The following is a 14,851-nucleotide window of genomic DNA, read 5'->3' as shown; positions in this document are numbered from 1 at the left end:
AGTAGAACAAAAGTATCCATGAATTCTGTCGAGTGGAGGAATGGACAAGGTTGGAACGGTCGATAGTTGGGAAAACGGAGGCAGGAAGCAAAGTTGGTGGCGTTTGTGAAAATTGAACTAGAGTTGGCCCTAGAGGCAGCGAGCTTGCTCATTGTTCGACTGGATGTCAAGGACCTCTCGTTCTCTCTGTCTCTCGATGTAATTAGCATCGAAGCACGGGAAACGCGGACCGCTGTTTGTCGGACACGTTTCCCGCGGGCAAATTTCGGAACAAGGGCATTCCCGCGGGACTCTTGCCAGCAAACTATAATCCTCTGCTCACCGCACAGAGGGATCGATTTTCCTTTCGAACGCCGCCCGCTCGTTAAAATATGCGCAACAAAGGGAAGAGAATATTTCTCTAACGATTTCCACTGGTCGACTCTGTTGCAGGACCGTCCCCAGATTTCAGCAGGCACACGCTGGTTAGACCGCGAGTCTATCACGGCAGGACCAGGCGGCACATCTCCTCGACCAAAGAGAACGTAAGTTGCATTTCTCGATGCTTCGTCACTCTCTTCTTATATACGCGATATATCTACGTTTATCGTATTTTCTAATACAATATAATAGTATAATTAATCCTTTGTACACTCGGAATCTACCGTGACACGATCCAGCGTTGTTGCATGAGTTTTGCAGACGTATTCAGCTGTCGTTTATTAAATTATCGAACATAAAATTCGCATTCGAAGATATTGTCTCTCTTGTGATTAGAAGATAGTCTCATTCGCGCGATCATTTTAAGCATTTTAGAAAAAAATAAAACAGTGGTTGTTTTGATTTCGTTGAGAGAAGACTCATAAATTATTTCAATCTAGAGACAGACTCATTTTTGGTTATTTTAGATCGTTCTTAGTTATCAATTTAACGCGGTCTACAGTACGTTCGAAAAGGATGAGCTTCTTTGGATAATTACTTCTCTGAGCGAGTATTCGCACGACCACGTTTTAAACGTTAACATTGACGTATAGATAACAAGCAGGGACTGTCGTTTTTTAATAACTACACTTTCCATGTACATCGTTCGAGTAATTTAAATCCCAGCCACGTACAATTTCTAAACTAACGACACAATTAAAACAGTGTTCGTCGTTCGATTGTTTTTAACAATAGCAACGGTTCCCTATTTAGATCTTACGGTAAAAGCGCAGTATATCGTTCGAATAATTATGAGCGATAATCGCTCGTGTATTTATATCACTTCCTTTTCGATTCTATCACGATCGCGAAGTCGCCTTATCTGCATTTCTATTACACGTTTTACGCACATTACACACTTATTACCACGTATTGACAACCAGCGTTGTTTCGTCGCTATCTATACAGCAGCTACAAAAAGTATTATAACGATACCATAAATTTTCCAATAAAGAGTTTTTTAAATTCAACATTTCATTTACATGGCGAGAAATTTCTGTAGTCGTACGAAGCACTGCTAAATCGTACAAAGATTTAACCGAATCCGATTAATCGCATTGGTACAAATGCTACGAAAAATACAAGAGCGGGTCGATAGCTTCTGTAGCCACTGTATATTCCCATTTAGAGACACTTGGTTGCAGGAAAAAAATGGCTCGTCCGCATCGAACCTTACCATGGCGGCGAGATTTCTCGCGAATTATCTTACGCGCGGGGAAGAAGAAAAATCGATGAGTAATTAGCAAACGCTGCGACCGTCTCGGCCACATGTCTGCATTTACGCAGCCGACTTGGAATGCTAGATACGGGCCGCCGCGTCGACGCTGCAACAATTTCGATGCAAATGTCGCGCCGCACTGCGAATACGTAATCCAGAATAGCAGCATTAACTGTGACCTACCTGTCGCACAGAGACGAGAGGTCGCGGCAGAAATTTCATCGATGACACACCAGGGCGAGGATATTCGACCGCGACGAAGCCGAGCCTGGAGCTTCCATCGCGTCGTAAGCTCCATCACGGACTTCGTCACGGTTTTCGTTCGCGCATCGTGTTCGCTTCGAAGCTGTTCCGGAGATGTGTTTTGTGCCGAGCTATTTTTAAGCCGATGAATCCTCTTAACGCGAGATGCGTTGAAAACAAAATAAACGAAGCAGCTCCGTAGTATTTTCGACGCGAGGTAGATGGACGAGGATAGTCTGCGGTTGAAACCGAGCGAAGTATCGTCGAATCCCTATCGAACGACATAAAAATACTTGCAGCTACTAATTATCAGAGTGCAGGTATTTGCGTATTTAGGAGAAGTTTGACGGTACAAAGAACGCGTAGAATCCACTTGACAGGCAAAAGTGCGAAGGGTACACGGGAGAAAGGAACGTGAAATTTGAACATTTCTCAGAGAGGGAAAATTTATTCTTCGGTATAAATACAATGTGGCAACTTTGTATTTTCTCATAGATATCGCGCGAAGATGAAACATTTTATCCTTCGTTTTATTCTGCATCATCCTCAGCTTTTACTTGTAATTTTAGATAATATATGGCACGTTAAACCGTGTGAAATGAAAAATGCCCTGTGCAACTCAATTTCTTATAATTATCGTAAAGCTGGGAAAATTAATGCGATATAACCAGCGGTGAAAAGCACACACGGGAGCATACGGAAATATGTCAAACTGAAAATGCGTTAAAATTCCTCGTTTTTCGTATATAAATCCTTCGTATGTAAAATATTCAAAGCGAACTCTTTACAAGATCAACAGTTTACAATTTATTTAACAATTAAGAATTCATAACGTATCGACGGATTAAACATTTTTGTATCTGCATTTTGTAAATTACAATTACAAAAATACGAATTTCCATAAACGCCTACGATCGACCAACGTTCGATGCAAATTTTATGCAAATTTATACTTTTACGAATATACTTAATCACCATAGTAAATCCTCGATAGAAAATTATTTTATCCATCAAATATTATATTACAGAAGACACTGTCCTTTGGATATTTTATCGATGCTTTGGCGTCGTAAAATTTTGCACTGTCGAATTTCCAATAAATAATTGAAAATCCACTGCCTGCCAATGATATTTGAATGCTCGATCACGAACACCGATGCTGATTTTAACGAATACTACGTGATACCGAAATTTGACCTTTCGGACCTGTTACGCGAAAGCTGCTTAATCGGTAGGAAAAAGCTCGTCGCGCGGAAGTTGCAAAACGGTTGGAAGGAGAGAGAACAAAGATAAACCGTGTGGGTATATGGATAGTGAAAGCCAGAGTCGGGTGTCTGGTTGATCGAAACATCCACGTGCACCGCACAGTTCGAGAGTTACAGCGATTCCACGTTACACGCGATTCCGGTGCTTCTCTTCGAGCAAAACGATACGCGCGGCTGTAGGTAAACACAGCCAATAGAAGCGAGAAGCAAAGTTTGTCCGATGTTCGGCCGGAGAGAGAGAACTACTTGGATGCGCGTGCACGTTGCCTTGCTGTTTGCCACCAGTTTGAAAACATTAGCATAGACAACCGAGATAAATAAATCGCCCGGTGCTCAAACATGGCACACTCTTAGTCGGTTCCGCTTAATCCTTGTGCGCTATGAATCGGTTTGGAAGGATCGCGAAATGCCACGATCCGATAAAAAAGTAGAAGATACAGTCGTGTAAAAGTAGGCATCGATTTTATCTATGGAGTTTATGAATCCGCGAAACACGAATTTATTCGCTCGTTAAATCTTTATTTACGCGTTAAAATTTGCTAAACGTAGTAGCTCATACGTTTCTTGTTACGCGTTATCGGCGTCTAGGACAGAAAACGAAACGTTGAAATTATACTAGAATTTTGTTAGCACAGTATACGAAGATGCTGCGGCAGGAAAAATAATTAAAATTCCGAACGCTCGTTGGTCGTCTCGCGATTTCGTTTCCAATACAACGAGCAGACCGTTCTTCTTAATATTACGATTAATGCCGATTTTACGGCCGCGCTATATCCTGTTCATCCACGATACGATATAGACAATTGCCATGGGAAAATCGTTGAAACAGTTTCGGACCGTAACGGGAGTACATTTGTAACGGGAGTGGTTGTTTGAAACGGCAGTCGAGAAGGCGAGGTGTTAGGATTACTCGAACGGAATCAAAGTAGCCGAAAGTCGTTTTGCTTTAATTCGAACAGAGAGGGAGAGAGAGTAAGTATAAAAAAGGGGGAAAAGAAGCGAAGAAACGCGTAGAAATTGAGAACAAGGAAACAATCGTAGAACGCGTATAGTGACCGAGGCATTAGAAGAATCGCTTCGTTGCCTAATGCTACAGATACTAAAGTAACAGCGATCTCGCGGCGTCAACGAAGTAAGGCAATTGACCTCGTTTCTCGTTATCACGGGGAAGAATGAACGCTATCAGCGCGTCTGTCCGCCGCGACGAATCTAATTTCCTGCTACGTAGGGTCGCTTACCATACGTCGCAACTCGCAGCTGATCTCTTCGCGCCAGCATCATTCGATTCACTGATTACGCGCGATCTCGATTTTCCAATGTGTTCCCTGGAGAAAACGATCGGATGCGCGAGACTAATTCGCAACGGCTTGTTGATTATGTGGCCCAGCGTAACAGAGAAAACCCGATGACTATTTCTATTCTGCTTTCACCGTGGCAATTTCGTTTTAATGCTTTCGATAATGAAGCTATTGATATTCGTGGTAACGTTTATTAGGCTGTCCGAAAATTAGGCTGTCTTTCTTCCACAGACACGTCTTTTACAACAACGCATCATTATACAAACACGAAACCTAATCTGTCGAACGTTGCGATCTTTAGTTCGATGGAACAAAACGGACCATACGTAATTCGATAAAATAATATAAAATGGAAAATGTCGTGCGGTCGTTATTTCCTTCTAAATCGAGAGAAACTTTTCGGACGACCTAATATTTTCTGTCAGAAGTTGAAGATTACACTCGTTTCGTGTATTTGACGCCGAAGAAGTAGAAAACCCATAGGACGACTATATCTTTATTTTCCAAATTTATTACCCGTATTTTGCTAATTTTATAAGACTATCGAGGCATCAATACGTATTCCTATAAAAGATTTATATCTGTTGCCTTAACAAAGAGAGGCAGATGTATTGGGGGATTATCGTCGCCAACTCCGTGGTCGTTGCAAATTGCAGCGAAAATTGCTCTTCGATAGAAAATTCTTCGATAAACTCTTCGACTGTTTTCGCACTCTTTATCGTTTTAACTGTGCGCATGGATCGACCGAATTTTTAATTCGATCGAATAGAGTTTGAAGCATTTTTTATTATTTAATTTCTCTTATCGCCGTAATCCGATAAGTTGATTGTCGCGCCGCGTTTACTGTTGCTAAATACAAAGTATTGCTAGGATAAAAAGCAACGCAAAGATAGTAGGCGATCGAAGGAAATTTCCGGTCGAACGTAATATACAAAAACGTATTCATAGCCGTAGAATGGAGGACGCTCTTCGGTTAACTGTCGGTGAATTCTGTTGGTTTATCGAGCTTCGATGATCTCATCGGCGATGCAACATGCCAAGAAGAAAGGCGAAAGAGAGAGGCAAACAGAGGTAAAGGGAGATCGTGTATATACTTAGATTCCCTTTATGCGGTTCGTGAGTTTGCAACCGCAAAGGAAAATAGAGTAGTTGCTGTGCCGTAGCGTGTACACTGAAAGCAGCTGAACTCTTCGACTAAAAAGTGCATCGATAGGGGAAATTCGCCGTGCTGATCTCGTACGAATCGCGATCATCGATCTAGATTATCTGGAAAATCCTTTCAATTTTTCGAATAGCGCGCACAATACATACGTATCGAATACTTTCGTAAAGTTAAAGACCCATTGGCAAGCTAAGGCAATCCAAGGGCATTTGCTTCGATGCATTTATACGGAACCATTTTCGTTGGCAAGCTAAACTAGTCCAATCGCTTGAAAAATTGATTCTCTACAAATATATGCAAGCGTTTTCACCGAAGCCAAGTTCAAGTGCCTCGAAGGTCCATTTAGCTTGGCCTAGCGCGAGATTGCCTCGTGAACAATTTTTCGTAGACCTTAGGCGCATCGTGCAGCACCAGGTCCTCGGGGAGGTCTGCCGCCTCCTTCTGAACATCCTTTTCTCGCCTGCTATCACGAACGAAAGAACACCGCTCCCAATCAGCTGCATATCGTAAAATCGACGACGCGACTTTTCAAACAGATAGAAAGGGTCTGTGTGTCAAGAACTTTTACGATTTACCGTGGCGCAGCTTGGATTAGCTTAGTCTCGGTGAATCTCCAGCTTAATCCACTACACACGCGTCAGGGTATTTTCTTTATGGGTTTATCTAAACTACACACACAGGCCTTGATACTCACGAACAAGGGTGTCTATGTTCATCCGTCCTAAACGAATAACGATAAACTGGTTCGAAGTTATCTCTACGGTCATGGTTTATAGTTATCGATGATTACGAGTCATTGTATCGTAAATGCAAACAACTCGTTGGCAAAACCTCTTCGCGCGATAATTATCTGCCACCATGTAACAACCAGAGGAACAGGTTCGCCTGCAGCGGAACCGGCGAACTATCGGGTAGCTTGCAACTGCGATAAAGAAAAGTGTGGAAAGTGGCCGACTGAAAAACCGAGAACGTTTGCTAGAGCACAATGGAAATTTCTTTGTGGATTACGTTAATCATTAGCGGAAGCGTAGAGCGGTCCCTTTGCCCCGGTCTCAGGGGCCTCTAGGACACGGAAACGCCAGTTCCTTCATCCTCTATGTTCTTCTAACCGTCGACCTAGTCGCCGAGGCGAGATTAAAAGATGCCTTTCATCCTATACAGCACCTACAAAGAGCCCCTCTGTACGTTACGTACATTGTGCACGCTCGCTACGAGCTCGTTAACCAACCGAATTTCCAAGAAACCCGTCAGTTCGAATAATTAACGCGTCTTTCGCGTGGCTTATCGCCGTAACAATTAGCAAGCGCCAGCCACGATTCACCTTCGAATTATTTTCGTTAATCCTAACGTTAACCCTCCTCTCTAATTCTTCTCTCGCGTTTAACCACTACGGTAACCGCATTCGGGATTGCCCACGCTAATTGCAATTCCTTTCGCCACCAGGTGTTTATTTCAAAATTAACGCGATAAATCCGCTTTCGTTATGGCGTGCTTCCTGCCATCGCGGTATCGAATAACGCGCGTTAATATCCACATTTTTCAGTGGTACAATGAAAAATCGTATATTTCGGATTCCCGGGTTTTGTATCTGGGTTCTGCGAATATCTCAGTTCGCTTGTTTAGGCCAGGCCTGAGAAAAGAATTGAAAGGTTCACGAAGAAACCGAGGAAAAAGTAACGTACTGATATAAACGCGATTGAAATTCGAAGAATCGCAAGCAACGACGTCCAATCGTCGTGAAAATGTTGGAAAGTAATCTGATTAGAATTTATCGTCATTCGTTGACGATTTTCGAGACTAACGTTCTTCTTCGTTTTTCTGTTTGTTTAAACCAGCTTGTTAAACGACAAAGCCTCGATCTTAAGTATAAATCATCATGGTCATATATGACCGGACACGGTTTCTCCTGTGACGCAACGGTGGTCATTGGTGACCCGAGCGCTTGAACTTTTTAGAATTATAAAAATTGTATGAAAATTGACGGTTGGGACATTTTGAATGTAACCGATAAATAGAAGATACTTTGAAATAGAAAGTGCCCCATTGAACGATTAAATATTTTTATCAGAACATCGATAAAAAAAAATGAGAACAAGTCTTGCATCTAACGGTGCACTGTGTTAAAACACTTTAAACATAAATGTGGCTCGTCGATACGATCTGCACAATAGGTGGTCACCTTTTTGGTCCGATTCTTTGCAGTTTTTGATCCTACCTGTTTAACATTTTTTTTATACCACTCTCTGAAAAATTTTCGTGCCAGATACGTTTGCCCTTCTTTCTTCTGCATTTCGTGTCGCAATCTTTGTCGAATAAGTAGTGGCAGTCAAAGTGTTAAATTATTGCATTACGATTAAGGCGTACAGTTCGACGTTTCACGCGTTTCTAGACTACGTTCAGCCTTAGTTTTCAATTAGGCTGGGCTCTTCGTGAATTTCTAAATAATTGTTACGAAACTGTTGGAATACTTGCGGTGCAAATATAGCTTCATAATGTAATAAACGTAAAATACGTGCATGAAACGGAATCGATGGAAGTCTTTGCCTTCTAAAGGTTCACTGTCGATAAAGCAAGTCGCACGATAAAGTAACGAGATATTTTTCCTCGAGCTTAGTTCCAGACGATCGATAAACAGATAAAGACTATTGGTTAACGCTTGCACCACGGTAATCGAAGAAACGAGACATCGCGCGATTAAAATCACACAGCGAGTCATTAACGTGTTTCAATGACCACACGCTGACTCTGCAAATTACACTGTGCACTATCGCAGTTACGATCGTTATACTCTATTTGAAAAACGTTACACAGCCAACGATTAAAGAAGGTTATACAGAAATTACGTAACAGGAAATTAAGAAGAATTTACGCATCGATAGATAGAATTTGCGCGAAAGTCAACTTGTTGGTTTGGCAGTTGAACGCCGGATAGTTGAAAGAAGAATCTCGTGCAACCACGTCCTTTGAGGTGGAAACGCTGGAAACAATGGGTCGGAACGGCGCTCCTCGTGGCAAAAATACTTTGGCAAAAGGATCGGTCACGAGACCTTCCGTGTTCCCGGCTCGTTTCCTGCAAAACGAGAACGCAATCAAGGACAACGTTATGGAGGACATTTCGTGGAAACACAGTTCCACGACAATAGTTGGGTGGGCGCGGTGGACGAGACGCGAGGATCAATTTTACGAGAATCTCCACGAAATCTCTCTCTTTAACCAGCCTTTGCGATTTCTCCCTAGGGACTCCTTTTTCCTGCTCCAATAATACAAGTTACCAAGAGGGTTCCCCTTGGTAATTTCCAAAGAGCTATTTCGTTTCTTTCTTTCAAAATTTTTGCTGTATGAAATATCGTGCCAAACATTTTCACGATCTTCCACTTTCTCACAGGAACACCTTTCTCTGCCCCAATAATATACAATAATATGTGCTACAAGGGAACACGCTCCGATGGTTTCGACAAATCGAACTCCTTTCTTTTCCAAGCTTTAAGTATTTTAATTACTAGAATATCACACTTACTCTTGACGATTTTTTAGCTTCCTACTTTCCGCTTGTTCAAAATTCCTTTGATATTGTTTTGACGCTACGCGATGTCTGCAGATCGTGTTTGGTTTATACACACGCACATGCGTTAACTTCCGTAAGTGCCTGTGTATAGGTCAGTCACGTATATTCGAGTACATCGAAGAACATAGAAAATGTTCGTCTTTCCATCGAGTTGGCAACTAAGTGATTGCGGATTTTGTCGTTAGGTGGTATCGACAAAAACCGCGATCGCTTGGTTGCCAAGCCGATATTTCCGCAATAAACCAGCCGTGCGAATATTTTCGTCTCTCGCGCTGCCTTTTTCTTCTTCAGATTTCGTTACATATTCCACTTTAAAGTTACGTTATTCAAACTCTAGCGGCTTGAATTCGAACAAATCGGCCAACCTGAATGAGGCATAGCCGCGTAAAGAGATATCGAGAAAATCGATCCGAGCATTGTTAGTTTTACTTGCTAATGGACCGGTTAAAAACGACCTGCGCCGGCGAGAATCGTGGAAAAGGCCTGACCCGTTTGCACATTAGTTTCTCGATATCGACAGGTAACGAGCACGGGTCATGGCGGTAGAGCAATTGGAATATCGAGAAATGTTTCCCAGATTGGCAATCGGCCAGGTATGGATTGCTAACTGTCCAACGACGATGATAGAATCCACGCCGGTAGAATTCCGTGGATCATCTATCTTCGATCCAGGCTGCATCCTCCGACCGTGCCCGGAATATCTGAAACGTAGCCTGACCTGGGAAAGGGTTTTCATTGCACGCCATGTTGCAAAAAAGAGCACACAAAAACGAGGATTAAAATAGAGAGAAAAATGTAAGAAATTATTTTCGGACCTTTTTCATTTTTCGACTTTCCCAAGCATCGATTTTGATTATCCGAGTTGTCTTGTTTTTTAAATTCGGGTTCAAAGCATGTTTCCTTAACGCGTTCTTCAATACCATCAAGTCTGCTAACAAGCTGATTTATTCAACATCGTGTTCAAGATCGGTTCGATGTAACACGTATTGAAGTATGTAACACCTGTATTTGCGGATAATTTATTCCCGAACATAAATTTACTATTCCACTTTAATAGAACAAAATGAATTCTTACATCCATGCGTATATACATTGTATACGGTGCATGCTTTCCCACTGTTTTAGCTTTCTAATTTAAGACCTTTTCGCGTCGCTCGCAGCATCTTCGTTCGTCGAAAATGTGGCATTCACATTTTGTTTATCAAAATTGTTCATATTCGTTGTAATATCTTGGAAAATATTGAAATGTAAATATAAACGTTCGTTCGTTGTATCCTCATTGTATTTTCCGCGATATCGATCGTCGTAATCGTGGCATTGCTTATTTCCGAAGCACGTGCGCTATATCAAATATCATATCTAAATATTCCTTCGCAATCACCAAGCGAAACAAACAAAAGTAATTTATCTCGTTTTTCTTGCCACCTCTTTTTTAAATCGTTTTGATTTTCGTAACACTACTTCCGTTCCATCAGCATGTCAACAATGATAATGCGCGTGTCTTCGATACGAAGATAGGATATTTCCTGTTCGTGGAAAAGTGAGCTGTCACGCATTTCCTATGAATTAAACATGGGATGGGATTCGAGCGAGGCACGGTGCAAACAAGATTCGTAAATTCATTTGCCTAGTCGACGCGCGCGTAAACACTCGCCGGAAAAAGCTCGACGCGCCTAACCCCGTCCAGTCGACTTCCAGCCCCGTCGCTGCAGAGAATATAAATTTTTTTAACCGGTCGACTTTTCGCCCCACCTTCAACCGCGAATCGGTCACAAAAAAGAAAAAAAGAAAAAAAAAAAGAAAGTTCGAGCATGCAACGGAGATCCGACATTTGACGCTCGCGAATAAAAATCAATTTTCAGTCAGCCGAAGGTCAATTGCGGAGTTACGTTGCGTTAAAAGCGTAGAATATTTAGATATTGAAACTTGACAATTTCTGTCATCTCTATTTCGATGAACAAAATTCGATACGAGAAGAGCGATCCTTTTATTAGATTGTTCGAAAAGTGTCTTTCTTTCACAGACACGTCTTTTACAACGATGCATCTTTATACAAACATTTTTTTTTCGTTTCCATTTCGTAGACTTTGTACAATCAATTCTCATTGAGAATTGTAAGTAAATTATTTTGGCGTGGTACTGTAACTTGAATTATAAGAGTTTATAGTATGTTTGATTCTAGTTGAATCTAATGCTTAGATCTAAAAGGTATTGGTCTTTTTAGTCTGCGGATCTGATCCGTCGTGTCGAGTAATTGGGTAACTAATGGGTTTTCGTGGTTGTTAACTCTTGTATTATATCTGTTACTGAATTTGCATATTTCTTCTTTAACTGTGGGTATCTTAAGGTCACGATATATTGTTTCGTCGCTAACATACCAAGGTGCATCTTAGACTTTTTGATTGGTTTATACAAACACGAAACCTAATCTGTCGAACGTTGTGATCTTTATTTTGATAAAACAAAATGGATCATACGTAATTCGATAAAATAATACAAAACGTAAAATGTTGCGCATCCACTGTTTCCTTATAAAACGAAAGAAACTTTTCGGACGACCTAATACTACTCGAAAATCCCATTATCCGCGTATTTTTGCCTGCTCGTTAGATCGGATATACGAAGCTCTATGTTATATTCTCGCGGAATATGCCAAGAGCGGAAGTTTCACGGTTTGAAAAAATTGCCTAAATCAGCATCAATTACGCGAACTGTTTCCGTTGCGTACAAATATAAATAACGGAAAATGTTAATAGCAAGAAAGAGTAATTTATGCAAGATGTGGCGTTACGTGGCGAATCGCGCTCTTTGTTGTATAGGCCGGGGAAATCTGGCTTTTAGAAAGCAAAGTGGCGCGTGCAACGTCGAAATAATAGCTTTTTATCGTCGGATCGTTGAATCTAGAGATCGTTAACGGGGGAAAGTATTTTCCGGCTAGGTAAACCGGTCGGTCAGCGATCGAAGCTAATTGGCCCGTTGGCTCGGTTTTCCGGCGGATTCCATTTCCACGCGATCGCGATGTGTTTCTTCTTTTATCTCGATCCCGGTAGCTCTCGACGTCGTGCCGCGCAACAGGTGCATAATGTCGAACTTTGAAGCGATTATAATGCGTTCGAATACCGATTCGAAGAAGTTTTATCGCGTGTTCGCGCGGAAACGCGCGGTTTCGCGATAGGAAAATGCGCACCGCCATTACGCTAACTCGTCCTTGCCGCTTTGCTTCCAGGATATCGAACACGCTGACGTGCTGACTGTGGCTTTCGAGCTAGACGGTGTGCAACGTGTCCTAGACCTGAGATTGAACACCGATCTAGTACCGGTTGGATATCAGCAGCGTCATCAGCATCGAGGCACGTACGTGGTGCACACACCCTCGAAAGTGGTAAGTGTAGTTCTCCTATGTTTCACGCTTTTCTATACAGTTGTAAATCATCGTAGCTCCACCGAACACTTTTAATGTCTTCCAGTTTTTTTCTTTTTTTATTCTTTGTTTTTATTATTAAACTCGAGAGGCGTGAAATATAATAATGGAGTTCGTCTAATTGCTGCGTTGATTCGTGTTCCTTTTCTTTGCCTTCCACTTCAGCATCTGTATCTTTGCAATTTGCTTCGTGTACACTACCGTGTCATATATTTCGCGTTCCCATTATTTCGCTAAACATTCCCAATTCTTATCTCGAAATCGGTTAACGCGGTGCTCGAGGATAATTGCACGGCTGATGTTATCAGGCTGCAGATACTCCCGACAATATCTAAGCCAGGTGAATCGTCTGAACCACAGGGAACAAATATAGTATCCTTGGATATTATATAATGATAATTATAATAAGTCGAATAAATATCATAGATCGGATAAAATAAATCGGACGAATCGAGTAATTGCTATATACAAGTAATAACTTTTGGACAACTGAAAACGATTTGCGATATACGTGACATGGTAAAACTAAGCAGAATCTCGAGAAGTGTCCCGTTGGAGCTCGCGAATCACAGATTGAGCGTCCATTCATCCGCAAAAAGTAGTTTCTGTCGAATGGAAAGCAGACACGATTAATCGGCTCTTCGATACGTTGAATCAGCTCGAGAGGATTCGAAGAGATAATCAAGGGCGATCTATGTACAACCGAATTTCAAGGAACGTTGCTGGAAACGAGATCGTTGGCCAAGTATACAGGTGCAAAGAATGTTGGAATCGATAACGCTGACTCACTGTCCAACCATACGGGACGCCCTGCTGTAGACGGACACGGTTTCGAGAGTATCGATCACTCTTAAATAACGTTGACGAGTAGCGTGCACAACATAAGCGAAACCGAACGTTGCTCACGCTTGTTCTTTCTTTAAACATTAAACATTTAACCGATCTTCACGACGGAGCTGTCTACTCGACAATCGCGTTCGTTTAGGGACAGCTCGGGACGATGCTATATTTTACGATGTTTCCATATGAAATCAACCTTTTCGTTGTTTATCGGTGAAGCGCGTATTTCTATGGAAATTTATATTTTTATGGGCGCAATAAAAGAGATAGAAGTTAAAGATTCGTTTTACTTATTAGAAATCGCAACGAATATTCTGCTGTAGGTATGCGATATAGTTTTGTCGTGTGTCGTATGCATTTTCGCTTCTTCGGATTTTGCACGAATGCGTAGAAATCTACGGTTCATCCGTCGGCCTTTGATACGATCGATCTCGTCGACGAACATCCACCGTGGCCATTGTCTGAGTGTAAAAAGCGTTTGTCTAAAATAGGATATTTCGTTAGAAAGATCGATTAAAATCGTCTGGTTGCTTTTATGACGGTTTCTGGCGCGCAAACAGCGCATTACCAAAAATCGTAAAAAGGAAGGAACGTTTTCTCGAGATAAGTTTCCTATTCGTTCATTTCGAAGAGAGCCGTAACTCTGCCAGTTCCGTTAGGATCGCGTTCGCCTCGTGAATCACGCGAGGAAAATAACGGCCTTTCCTCGATATACGATGCGCGGAAAGGAAGAAAAATGGCTGTCGACATTTTTTAACGATTCAAACACCCGACATTGATATAAATTTTTTACCGTGCCACGTTATTTACGGTTAATGAACGAGAATAAAACATCGGTCGGCCGCGTATCGTCGAGTTCGTTGCGCTCCGTGTTTTCGTCCGTTCCACGTTTTATGCAATTGAATAAATGAATTGGCACGTCCAGTTGCCTCTGTCTCTCTCTTTCTCTCTCTTACACTCTATGGTTTTATTTGCCCTCGCAGTCGCGGCCAAACGGACGAGCTAATTTCGGTCGTTTAAATGGGGGAAATTCTGCGAATTCAACTAGTTAGAACGCTCTTCAGAGGTTTCGCACTCGAAACATCGGTAATTATAGCCCTTTGTTCTTGTCTCGCTTCTCCACCCCCTCTCGCGTTGCAAAAAGAAACTTTGGTGAAATTACGTTTGCACTGGATAAAAATTCGCTTTTCAGAAATCCAGGCTTTCCCAGGCAGAGAGGAGACGCGAGTCAACCTACGCTACTCTACGTAAGAATCTAGAGGCTTTGATCGATTTTTAGCAATAGTACACCCGCCTCTCAATTTACGCGCAGTATCCGTTCCACGTGGATTCGTTTTACGCGAATGAAAATCGTGTAAATAACGTCCGTCAGCGCGAAA

The 14,851-nt window shown here is 41.9% G+C and overlaps 1 protein-coding gene across 1 annotated transcript in view; it reads left to right on the top strand.

Annotated features, from left to right (window-relative positions):
* The window catches only part of LOC126870600 (uncharacterized), a 71,226-nt gene that overhangs the window by 41,338 nt on the left and 15,037 nt on the right, over positions 1-14,851 (top strand). The window contains exons 2-3 of the mRNA XM_050628431.1: positions 433-524; positions 12,438-12,593. Coding sequence (XP_050484388.1) covers positions 433-524; positions 12,438-12,593 — 248 coding nt within the window. The remainder of the gene's footprint in view (positions 1-432; positions 525-12,437; positions 12,594-14,851) is intronic.

This window comes from Bombus huntii, chromosome 10 (assembly GCF_024542735.1).
Source record: "Bombus huntii isolate Logan2020A chromosome 10, iyBomHunt1.1, whole genome shotgun sequence".
Taxonomy (NCBI): Eukaryota; Metazoa; Arthropoda; class Insecta; order Hymenoptera; family Apidae; genus Bombus; species Bombus huntii.
This window is presented reverse-complemented; position numbering and strand designations above follow the sequence as displayed.